The 13,826-nt window shown below is 34.1% G+C and overlaps 1 protein-coding gene across 1 annotated transcript in view; it reads right to left on the reverse strand.

The window, feature by feature from the left end:
- CDH9 (cadherin 9) overlaps positions 1-13,826 on the reverse strand; it is a 163,664-nt gene that overhangs the window by 112,508 nt on the left and 37,330 nt on the right. Inside the window, exon 2 of the mRNA XM_015139773.3 lies at positions 1,598-1,874. Coding sequence (XP_014995259.2) covers positions 1,598-1,825 — 228 coding nt within the window. The 5' untranslated portion in view covers positions 1,826-1,874. The remainder of the gene's footprint in view (positions 1-1,597; positions 1,875-13,826) is intronic.

A 13,826-nucleotide genomic window follows, 5' to 3' on the forward strand; every position in this document is an offset into this window, starting at 1 on the left:
TGTACACTCAATTTTTAGGGGAAGTATTTTTGTTTTCAGCTTAAAATAAATGCTTGCTGTAGAGCCTTAACTGCCTTAAGATTATGAGCATCTCTTTTATCTGTGGCTATTCTTCTGTATTTGTGAATCTCCAAGGATAAAACTGTTTCTGTAAGGTCCTGTGACCTCAATGTGTCCTTTATACACTTCCTTGGAGAATCATAAGGCAATTTCACGTCCTTAGACAAAAAACATTTGCTTGCTGAACTTGAATTTCCTGATGTTAGTTATTAACTGTAGTGTGAAAAGTGTTGTTAAATGAGGGATGCCTGAGGATGCCATATGACCAACCTGAGAAGAAATAACAGGCAAAAAGGAACCAGCAAGCGAACTGAATGGGGTGGAATGAGCATGACCTATGGAATCAGAAAAGATAAATTTCAAAAGAAGAGGAAATAATAGGCTTCTGATAAAGGAGGCTGCATTTGATTGGCCCACACACGCAAGGAGGAATTAGATCAAAATTTTGGCAATTTCACAGAGCAAATGTATTTCTGTTTTAAAAGGTACAAGAATGACATTTGTGATATTAGGTACTTGGGTGTTTTTCTTTCTTTTTTTTTTTTTTTTTTTTTTTTTTCATTTTTAGCCTGCTCTAATTTATGTGCCTGGTGGTGTCAGTGAGTCAAACAATACGCAAATCATTACAGTCCCTCCAAGTACATATATGACATGACTCAAAAAAAAAAATTATGATCTGTAGACTGCTAGCATTTAAAACTGTTTTGTTGTAAAAATTTTAACATACTTCAGCAACAGGTGTAAATTGGGAATAATTATACTTAACAAAAGAATTGTCCTGAGTTTATAATAGTATGAATGTGATTGGTAAGGAAAAGGATGATAGATATATAGAAAATTATGGATGTCAGAAAGGTCATGCCACTAAAGAAAGAAAATTAGAGAGATAATGAGCTAAAGAAAAAGAAGTCTCTAAACACCAATGAAAGAGAGGCAATGAATCTGCTTCCTCTAAATTGAACACAAGAAGGGAGTTACATATTCTCTATTATTGTGTGCTTCTTATTGCTAATGAGCAACTTTGCTTCTGCTAACACAGAAGCATATCTTCTTAAAGATAGTGTCTTCTTTCTCCTTTTTTAATCTTGTCTTTATCCTTCTGCCTTAAACACTTACGTCTAGATTACAAGCAGGAAGCTCACCCTAGCTGATATTAAGAAATAGAAACATCTGGAATTACTTTATTTCTCATGCACAGTATACTATTCCTAATTATGATAAACTATTTATCAACAGATTTCAAGGAGAGTTTTATTTAGATAATACACATATGATTAAATAATATCTAGCTGATTAATAATGAATCACATCCATCCACATATGACTTAGTAGTTTATGCTTATTATTGATAATTGATTTACATTTAGAATCCAAATATGGTCCCTTGTTCTTCCCCACTAAAATAATTTGCAATATCACACCTTCTGAACATAATTAGTTAAATATTTTTAATAATCACTAGTGATGTGAAAACTTACTGTAAAAAATAAATAGCTGTCACTTTCAGCTTTTAGATTTCTCATACAAAAATTCTTACCTTGCCTACATATTGTGTGTCAGTACCTGTGTACTCTTCCAATAAGAAGAACTGATTCCACATCCAGCCACGCTTGGTGCGACGTAGCATTTTGCCATCATCTTTTGTCAGACCCACTATCTTTTTGCTTGATAAATAACTGTTAGGTTTTTCTTGTAATAGGATGGTATCAACTGTATGGAACATATAGGTCCAGATGAGTAATGGTATACAATGGTAAGTCCTCATTATCTGCAACTTCAGCTGGTTGTCAAATTCAATGTATTGTTTGTTTTTCCTAAAGAGTAAGGAGAAAAAAAAAATGACTGTATTAGCTTGAGTTTCACTTTCCCAGAACGTGTATACCGAAAAACTTATTCCAGACATTATTTAAATTTTCTTATGTACTATATGTACATTATATTTCTACATCAGTGAACGGTCATGAAAAACTCATTTATCACATAGATAAGTGGAAAGACATACATAGCTCAAGTAGACTAAGCAGGAATTTAGCAGCTAATTTAAGATTACTATAAAACAATCAGATACGTATTAATATTTTTGTAATTTAAAACACTAAATATTTTGAAAAATAAGCTCTACAGTATTCAAATTATCACAGCAAATGTCCCATAGTCCTTAAGACTAATAAAAGTAGAATGTTTATTAGCATATACATACATATATGAAATTACATATTTTAAAGAGAACTTCCCATAATCCATCATTTTTAGTAAACGGTTTTTCTACTCTGCTCCCTATCTTCCTCTTTATAATCCTTCTCCTCCATCAGGTTGAAATGTTGCCTCAAGGCAAATTATATGGTACCTAATATACTCAGGATTGTGTCTTGCAATATTTAGCACCATGTCGATCTTTTCCAATCAATAACTATTTTTCCAACAATTAATCTAGTAGGACACTCAAATTTATTTGAGACTGAGGAGTACATGCTCTAAATAAAAACATTTTACATGGTAATTAAGAACAAATTTATTTTCCTAAATAATAAGAAAAAAAATAGCATACAAAGTTGGTATTGCAAAATTAGATAACGCATGTTATCTATAGAATAATCTGATCCAGAATTTTGAAATAATATCTCCCTGTTAATATAATAAGTTGATTATTCTTGTATGAGGGTCATAGTTCATTTGATATTTCAGAATTAGTTTTATTTGTCATCAAATTGGTTTTAATTTGTATGATATTTAATTTAGAAGATGTAAGATGACAATGGCTATGATCTATTAAGCAATGGAAACTAATCTCAAACTAGTAGGCAAAAATGTCATTGGGTTATAAAATCAAATTAAGTGTTGAAAAGAAAATAATAAAAGGAGCAAAGAAGCACTTGGGCATTTCCTTATTATGAAAATTAGAATTAGGGGCTTGAGTATTATATTCTTTTGCTCTTCTCTGTCTCTCTCTCTCTCTCTCTCTCTCTCTCTCTCTCTCTCTCTCTCATTTTATCTCTCACCCTGACTAAACCTCCTCAACCTGAATAAATTGTGTGAGTGATAATATCTCCTGAACTCAGATTTGAAATCTTCAATTTCAGAAAGCAACTGATAGTCTTTTCTAATTGGAGTTTTAAAAATCCTGGGAATGGGCTCCCATTTACCTGATTTAAGCCAGAAACCCAGTGTTGGACCAAGCATCTGTGAATTCAGTAATGGGAATAACAAGGTATAAAGGTCAAATATAAGGATCTAGCTTGGATTTTTGCCTTAGTATCTGTGATATTTTCGAATACCGACCTATATCACTTGGTCTTAATTGGTACCGATCCACAAGGTGGTGTTGTTAATTGTATTTTAAACTTTTATCAATACAAAGTAATAGTCTTGTACATTACAATGACTTATTTTATTTTGAAGATAGCAAATCTGAGGCATGATGAATTTAAGTAGCATGACAAAAATCATACAGGTAATAAGTATTAGAACCAGGTTTCAGATACACAGTCTTAAACACCATTTTTAATATAAGACAATACCTGTAGAAGAGTTAGCACAGTGCTAGCACACAACTCAGCATATTAGCATTATCATCATGATCATCACAAGCATCATCATTATCATTGTCATCATCAAGCATGGTTGCCCCTACTATAGGCATAGAGATATAGGTCCAACTCAGCAGAAAGGAGAATGGTAAGTGAGAGGTGGTATTATAGATTCTTGCTATGGTCCAGAGCTACAGATTCTGTCCAACACATCTATGTACCTTAATTTCCATATCTATTATTTTAAAAATTGGTCACTCTTAGCTCTTAATACAAACATATGGTTACAAATATATGCTGCTCTTAATACATACATATGATTAAACTCCAGAATTACAATAATCCAAAATTACACCATTTTTCAATGCCAAAATCTCAGGTTATGGTTATTATCATCAGCCTTTATGTGGCTATTTGTAATCCTGTAAACTATGGAATAATTGGTAAATTTGACCACAGCCAATATAAAACCCTGAATTAGATATCAGAAATTTACAATGTTAAATAATGCTTAGAAAAATGTGTAATGGAAGAGTAACACCTAGTGGTCACTGACCCAGAATACACTGTTTTGTAGCTCAATGATGCTGTAGTGGAAAATGAACAGTCAGAGAATCTCAAGGATAACTGTCATCTCATTGTGGTACAACAAATTCCTTCGTTGACCACACTGTTTACCCTGGTTTCTTCCCACTGGTAGAATTTGTTTTGATCATTGACCTTGCTTATAAGCCTTGCCAGAGAAATCAAAGGGTATTCTTTATTTTCTGGGGTCAGTTCTAACTATGATGCCCATTTTGTGTAGAACGTAGGCCTTTGAGTGGAACAATCTAGTTTTATTAGATGGGGCAATAGACTTAGGCAGGTGCTAGGATCCCATAGGCATCTATAAACTACAGTAAGAAATTCTCATTCATTTTCCGTGCGATTGAAAGCAGTTGGAAAATTTTAACATATGTTTAGAAAAGATCAATCTGGCACAGACTAGAAAATAGGTTAGAGGGCAGGAAAGGGATTTGGTTAAGAGAGAGATCAGTTAGGGTCTATTACTCTAGTCCAGTATGAGATGATGAAGGCATATAGAGAAGTGGTTTGAAGTAGACACTGAAACGCTGCTCAGATTCCCTTTCATCCTTTAATGTGGCCACACACCCACACTACATACACTACAGTTTTTCTATGTCTTTGCTTATAATGGTCTGCACCTGCAACTGTCTTTGAACAAGTTCCCTTGGCTACTGGAACCACTTTGCCCACATGGACAGGATGCCTAATGTGCCTCCAAGTTTACAAACATCTATAATATCCCATTGCCAGTATGTAACAGGTGCCGAAGTATGAAACCCAACATACTATTTACATTCTAGAGCTTTCCTAGAGAATCGTAATGAAGCTGGGACTTTGATGCCTTTGTTTGGCTTCTTTTCCATCCGTGTCCTATTACTCCAATTAATCCTGCAATTTCTTACCTGGAACAAAATTTTCAACCAATCAATTACACACAAACCCTTGTCTCAGGGTTTGTTTCTGGGAAATCAGACCTAATATGTGGATCTAATTCATATATGTAGATATTCAAAAACATAGATAATATCATCTTATATATTGGTTATGGAGGGTGAAGAAAAAATAAATATAAGGTATAACTTCTAGATTATTTATGAACTAGGTGGATGACTGAGTGATTTCTTGAGTGTCATTTATATCAGGAGAAAAGCAGATCTATTGGAAAAATAAAGAAACCATTCTTTTCTTATTCTTGGTCAAAATAAAGAAGTAATTTTTATACTTCTATCACTAATACTATTTGGGCATAATTAAAAATAGGGAGCAAAGTGGTTCTAATGATTTTATACTATAACTTGAATACGTACACACACACATATATATTGCATATACATATGGATACATATACAGATAAATATATAAACGCATATGTACAAATGTATGTATGTATCATCAGGCATTGGATTCACATAAGCAGCGCGCAACCTAGATCCCTCACATGCGCAGCTCACAATAGGGTTTGCACTCCAATGGGAATCGAATGCTGCTGCTGATCTCAAAAGAGGCAGAGCTCAAGTGGTAATGCTCTCCTGCCTGCTGCTCACCTCCTGCTGTGCAGCCTGGTCCCTAACAGACCATGGACCAGTACTGGTTTGCAGACTGGGGGTTGAGGGACCCTGCTCAAGGTGATACTAATAGGAATGGAGCCATTGGGAAGTGATTATTTCACAGAGGTAGAGCTCTTATGAATGAGATGGTGCCCTTGTAAGAGACATGAGAGGGTTCTCTTGCCTTTTGATCATGTGAAGACACAGCAGAACAATGGCCATCTATGAACCAGGAAACTGACCCTCACCAGACACTAAATCTGCCATGCCTTGCTTGATGTTAGACTTCCCAGGCTTCAGCACTGTGAGAAATAAATTTCTGCTGTTTATAAGCCACCTAGTAAACCATAATTTGTTATAGCAGCACAAACTAAGATTAATACCAGAAGTGGTTTGCTACTATAACAAATATCTAAAAATGTGGAAGTGGCTTTGGAACTGGGTAATAATAGGTAAAGGCTGAGGGAGTTTTAAGGTGCATGCTAGAAAAAGTCTGCATTGCTGTGAATAGATCATTGAGGATGATTCTGGTGAGGTCACAGAAAGAAAAGAGAACAATCGAGAAATGCTTAATCTTCTTGAAGAATATCTAAATAATAGCCAGGAGTGGTGGCTCAAGCCTGTAACCCTAGCACATTAGAAGGCCGAGGCAGGTGGATCATCTGAGGTCAAGAGTTCGAGACCAGCCTGATCAACATGGAGAAACCCTGTCTCTACTAAAAATACAAAATTAGCCTGGCATAGTGGCGCATGCCTGTAATCCCAGCTACTCGGGAGGCTAAGGCAGGAGAATCACTTGAACCCAGGAGGAGGAAGTTGCAGTGAGCCGAGATCATGCCATTGCACTGCAGCCTGGGCAGCAAGGGTGAAATTCCGACTAAAAAAAAAAAAAAAAAAAAAAAAAAAAAGAATATCTAAATAACGTGGTAACATGGAACAGAATGTTGATAGAAATATGGACAGTAAATGCCATTCTAGTGAACTTCCAGATGGAAACGGGGAACATGTTATTAGAAACTTGAGAAAAGGGTATCCTTGTTATAAAGTAGAAAAGTACTTGGCTAAATTGTATTTATGTTCTAGTGTTTTACAGAATGTAAAATTTGGGAGCAGTGAAATAGAATACATAGCTAAAGAGATTTCTAAGAAAATTGTTGAAGGAGCATCTTAGTTTCCCTTGAATGCTTATAGTAAAATGTGAGACACAAAAATTACTTAAAATGGAATTGTTTAGCAAGAATGAAGGAAAGTTTAAAGATTTGAAAAATTTTCAGGCTCTTCATATTACAAAAATGAGAAAATGTTTGAGAGAGAATACTAAAGGTGTGGCTAAGTGTCTTTTGATAAAGGTGTTAGTAGGGATGTGAACCATAGATTTAGTATGACACCCCAGGAAGAAAGCTGCCAGTTTGAACTGAAGAAGAAGGATATGGGAAGGAATGAAAGAAGGTTGATGGATTTCTTGGATTCTATAGGCCAGCTCCATATTATTCAGCTGCAAAAAAAAAAAAAAAAAAAAAAAAAAAGGAACTATTATTCAAGACAAGAGAAGAATGACTCCAAAGATAATTCAGGTATGTGTTGTTGGTTTCAAAGGCGGGACCATTGCCTCACTTTCAACATGCCAGATGGCTTTTTCATAGAGTTTCAGGGTGGAGGTGGTCACCCAGAACCATGGGGATGGGACTGCTATGCCAGGAGGTTCAGAAAGTGAGACTACTGCCCCAGTGGACTTGGACTGCAGAGCACTAAGCCAAAGAGAATTATTCTCAAGGCTTAGGATCTCATGGAGTTTGCCTTGTTGGGTTTTAAACTTTCTTTGCACTTGTCATCCTTTCCTTCTTTCCTATTCCTCCCTTTTAGAATAAGTATATTTATCTTATCATTGCTTATCACATTACTGTATTTTGAGAGTACATTGCTTGCTTGTAATCACTGGTACATATGCAGAGAAAAATTTTATTCTGGATAAATAATACCTGTGTCTCATCCGTATCTTATTTACATGATATTAGATGAGATTTTGGACTTTAGACTATAGAGTTGATACTGGAATAAGTATAGACTTTGGGGGCTATTGGGATGAAATGAATGTGTTTTATATGTGAAAAGGACATGAATTTGGGGGGAACTAGGGTGGAATATTATAAACTAAATATTTGTGGCCCATGAAAATTCACATGCTAAAATCTTAACCCCCAAACTGATAGTATTAGGAGGTGGGGCCTTTTAGGAGATACTAGGGTTAGATTAGATCATGAGAGTGGAGCCTCTAATGATTAATTTATTCCCCTTAGAAGGACATGAAGATACCTGAGCTTTTCTTTTTTTTTCTCTCTCTCGGCTATGTGAAGATACAATGAGAAAATGGTTGTCTGTAAACCAGAAAGAGTGCTCTCATCAGACAGCAGACCTGCTGGTGCCTTGATCTTGGATTTTCCAGTTTCCAGAATTGTCAGAAATAAAAATTTGTGGTTTAAGCTACTTAGTCTGTGGTATCTTGATATAGCAGCACGGACTGACTAGAACAAAGTGATACTGCTCCCTGTGCGCCCACCTGAAGACCTCCCATGTGTTTTAAGCACTTGTTCAATTCATGGACTTCTTGCCTTTGCTCATGCTCTGACCTGGGTCTATCTTATCTTGCTCATCCATAGCCATCTCCTCATTCCTTCAGTTTTTATATTATATTCTGTTTTGGAGGAAGTCTCTGAATAACCTTTTGAAAAATAGCTTACCCCGTTTTAGTCTCTATTGCTTTCTGTTATACCATCCATTCATTTCCTTCACATGATTTACCACAACTTTTATTATCTCTTTCATTTAATAGATTATATGCTTATTGACTTTTTCCACTAGTCTAAATGTAACACATATAGTGGTAAATAATTTGCTAATTATTGTGTCCTGCGTAAAAGTTATTGACATGCAGACTGCACTTAATGTGTATTTGCAAAATTAATTGGTTAATTTATTAATGCCTGATGTAAATAATTACTAATTTGAGCCTGGGATCATGTATGACATTGACTTAACATTCCAGTGCATAAACAAACTGATAGAGAAATAGAAAGAGTTGAACTGGGAGAAAATAGGCCTTTAGAATACATTCGGGTTTTTTTTTCCCCCTAACAAATGGGAAAAAATCTGCAGCGAGGTAGAGTAATTCTCATAAAAATTTGCATAGCATGAGATTCTGTATAAACTTCACAACATGATTGGTATAAATTACAAAATGTTTGCTTCAACTTTATAGTCCTTTGATGGTATATCTTCTTTATTTTTCTCATAATTCTTTCTAAATTTATTTCTTATTTAGGGAACGTCAGTGCAACTCTCTTGGGGCCAATTTAACACCTGTACATTCCTCTGCTTTTGGACAAAAGTGCACACCCAAAAGGATTTTCTGTTGTATTTTTATTTTAAAGATAGCAAGCTTTTTATCCTGTGGGATTTATTAAAAATTCTTCATATTATTATTCAATAGGAAAAAGCTGATTACTCAGTTTTCTCTGCCTAATTATTTGTCAGCATTAAATGCTTTGCATTTTAATCACATTTTTGTTGATAAATACATACTATCAGATGTACTATAAAGTACAATGTTTTAAATGTGGTTCAACTTTGATTTTGTAATCAGGGAACTCACTCGAATCTTGTTAACTTTAAAAACTGAAAATAGTTTCCTTATTATTCCTTTACTCTCTTAATTATATTCCAATTATATTGAGAAAAATGACTATTAAATATTTGTATGTCAAAAAAGGTGCATTACTGTAATTAAATAGGATTTTCAGCATATAAAATACACATCTAAAATTAAATTATGTGCTTTCTCCTCTATAGCTATGCATATACAGTTGTAGAAGTTTTAACTCATATAAGGTATTTTGATTATTCTAATCTTGTTCTTCAAAGTTTCTCAGATGAAATGTACAAATAACACAAGTGTTTGTGATTAATTTTAATATTATAATACTATTTTGATCAATAATGAACTTCAACATACATTAATCTATTGATCTTGAAAATGCAAAACAAAACAAAACTGTGTGATACGGTCATATAATTTAAATATTTTTTCAAATGATATTTCTGATGTTTGGATAGATGAAACAAATTATTTCTCATCACCCAATAATTTTGTAGTTTTGGAAAATGTCATACATATGTTGTTTGATTCCTAGATTCCTGTGATTTTTCCAATATTCTGTTTTGTCTCTCATACGATTTGGGGAGACAAGTCTTGACAGCTTAGGTAAGCAAATAACACATATATAAAGAACACAGTCTATAAATATAAGTAACACTAAAATGAGGTATCATCTAAAATCAAATAACTTTGAGGGATATATGCTTAAATTTATTTTTTCTTATTAATTAACAGTGGTTACATTTATTATATAACCATATATGTGCACATGTATAAATGCATACATATTTAATCATTAGTTTGTTAAGCTTAATATCTATATCTCCTATCTATTGTCTATATATCTATACAGATTTATATATATAGATATATTCATATGGATATCTATATTTATATCTATAAATATATATATAGATCTATATAGCTATCTATATCTATATGTATAGATAACAAAATTGATATAGATATCTCTATAGATATAGATATGCTTTTTAAAACCATTTACTGAATTTTGAGAACTCTGTGCCCAAGTACTGGCATGTAATTTGGTATACTACCTTTATCCAAATTAATGGTGTAAAATTAGTTTAAAGAAAACAGAATTAGACAAATGAAATATGACCTGCCCCTTGATATAAGCAATCCTTGATGACTATCACCATCAAATGTCCAGCTTTAAAAATTCAGCTTCATGCCTTCCCTAAGGCAAAAAATCTAGTATCAGAAAAGAAGCTCTTGAATGAGCTTTTGCTAATAGTCAATCCAAATAAAAATAATGACATCATATATTATTAAATATAATGATATGTATAGAATATATGAAATGATAGAATATAAAGATTCAAAAACAACCCATTGCCAGAATATGAGAAAATTAACTGTTGTCTACAGTGATGTTGGAGCTAGTTTAATAAACAAGGATCAATTACTTTCTGAGATACGTGTGTGTGTAAACATGTGTGTGTGTGTCTACACATATATATACACATATATATTTATATATATATAAACAAGTCCACTTTCAATTTAAAGGACAGAGGTAAGCAATTTTTCTGACAATATTGGATTGACCCCCTGAATGAGAAACCAGGGAATCAAAAAATTGTATATGGTCTTCCATTGCAAAGATGTCTGTCTTGGAGATGGCCAAGATACTATTATATCTATTGAATTAATACAGCCTTAGAATAAAACAGCACAAAGAAAAAATAGAAAATGGAGAGTGATATAATATTGGATATCTTTTAACTTGGACATATACCTTATGAGCAAATCATTCTAATCAGTGTCAGAGATGGAAAAACAACAGTTAGGAGAAAACTGTCTACGGTCCTGACATGTTTAAGATTTTTGGCTAAAAGGTATTAGTGGTGGAGCAAGTAGAATTTGTTATTATCACAGACAAATGGTTTTTTGTTGTTGTTGTTGTTGTTGTTGTTGTTGTTTTAATGAGATGGAATCCGCTATGTCACCAGCCTGGAGTCCTGTGGTGTGGTCTCAGCTCACCACAACCTCTGCCTCCTGGGTTCAAGTGATCCTCCTGCCTCAGACTACCGAGTAGCTGGGGCTACAGGCGCCCGCCACCACATCCAGCTAATTTTTGTATTTTTAGTAGAGACGGGGTTTCACCGTGTTAGCCAGGATGGTCTCGATCTCTTGACCTCGTGATCCGCCCTCCTCAACTTACCAAAGTGCTGGGATTACAGGATTGAGCCACTGCGCCTGGTCCGTTAATGTTTTTAAATACTAGAAACTGTAGAAAAGGTTTTAAAGTTGGTATGCCAAAAGATGTAATATGGAGCATGAAATTGGACTATAATAAAACCAAGGGCATTCCACACCCAGCATATAAGCACAAGTCCATGTGTTAACACTTGCCTTTGAGCAATAAGAAAAAAACAATGACCAACAGGGCTTCTACACACAACAGATTGGGGTCTGTGAACCCATAGAAAATCGGAGGAAAATAAAGCTTTACAAGGGAGGAGCAAATAAGCTGATGTAAAAGACAGAAGTATTCAGTTTCACCACATCCTACCATCTGAGTGGCCTTTCCTTAAGATTACAGAAGATTTTATGATAAATGAGTCAATATCATTAATATATTAAAAAGTTATTTAAAATGGGAACAAAATAAGATATATATCTACGTCTTTTAAAAATATACATGAGGCCAGGCGCGGTGGTTTACGCCTGTAATCCCAGCACTTTGGGAGGCCAGGAGATCGAGACCATCCTGGCAAACATGGTGAAACCCTGTCTCTACTAAAAATACAAATATTAGCTGGGCGTGGTGGTGTGCACCTGTGGTTCCAGCTACTCGGGAGGCTGAGGCAAGGGAATCACCTGAACCCAGGAAGCAGAGGTTGCAATGAGCCATGATTGTGCCACTGCCCTCTAGCCTGGTGACAGGGCAAGACTCTGTCAAAAAAAAAAAAAGGGGAAAAAATAAATACACATGAGCTATAATATTCATTCTCCAAAGTTAATACAAATCATGCCATATGCAATGACTTCTTCTCTTCATACGAGGATAGCAGTGAGTTAAACAGAGACTCTTGTTCAAAAGAGATGGCGACAGAAGAAAAACAAGCAATAAATTTAATGGCAAATGTTACCAAGTGTTATGAATAAAAACAGAGAAAAATAATTTCCAAACTTACTATGTAGTTTAAGTAATCATTATAGCATGGTATTGCTGAAAGAACAGATGATAGGGTCATTGAATAGAATAGAGACCAGAATTAGACCCACACAAATATTGTCAACTCTCATTTGACAAAGGGACAAAGGCAATTCAATGCAGAAAGAATAATCTTCTCAACAAATAGTGCTGAAAACACTGGGCATCAATATGAAAAAAAAAAAAAAGAAAGAAAGAAAATAAATAGATACAGAGAGCTTTTACTTTTTCACTTGAAGTAACACAAAATGGATCCTAGTTATAAATCTAAAATTACAAATTTTATTTATTTTCCAATCGTGTAGAAGGCTTTTCCAGAGGACAAAAGGACTTTGTCTTCACAGGAAACAAATCCTATCCTTTGCTTTATGATGCAGATACAAATATTACAAAATTTCTTGAAGAAAATGCTGAAGAATGTCTTAGTGACCTTGGGTTTGGCAGTGAGTTTTAGAAAAAACTCCAAATGCCAAAAGTATCTTGGGTCTGACGATGAATTTTAGATATAACACCAAAAGTATGATTCATTAAAAAAAAAATTGATAACACAGATTCTATTAAAATTGAAAACCTATTTTTTGTGTAAAACAGTGTTAAGAGAATGGAAAGATAAGGCAGACTGGAAGAAAATATTTGTAACATATATCTGATAAGGACTTTTATCTAAAATATACAAAGAACACTGAAAACTCTACAATAAGAATACAAAAATATCAACGAAAGTTCTGCAAAGATACCTTATCAAAGAAGATATACATATGACAAATAAGCACAAAAATGTTCCAAATGATTTGCAGTTAGTGAATTGCAAATTAAAACAGGATGCTATGACATACCCATTATATTTGAACGGTGAAAATCCAAAAATTGAGAATCTCAAATGCTGTCATGGATATGGAGTGACAGTAACTCTTTCACTGCTGATGAGAATGCAAAATGGTACTGCTACTTTGGAAAACTCTTTGGAAGATTCTACACACCCATACACTCAATAAAACAAAGATACTATATTGATGTGTTTTAAAGGGATATAGGATGAATCAATCACAGTGACCAAAGTTGGAACAACTTAAGCCCCAGTTAAGCTTTCTAGTAAACCATAAAACATAGGAATCACACTTACATATACACTTGATTGAAAAATAATGTCCACAGGAAAACCTACATATTAATGTTTATAGAACCTTTATTCTTAATCTCCAAAAATTGATGGAAAAAAACCTAGATTTTTAAATAGATGAATAGATAAACAGATTGTGATAGATTCCTATAATTGAACATTACTCAGT

This window comes from Macaca mulatta, chromosome 6, assembly GCF_049350105.2.
Source record: "Macaca mulatta isolate MMU2019108-1 chromosome 6, T2T-MMU8v2.0, whole genome shotgun sequence".
Classification (NCBI taxonomy): domain Eukaryota; kingdom Metazoa; phylum Chordata; class Mammalia; order Primates; family Cercopithecidae; genus Macaca; species Macaca mulatta.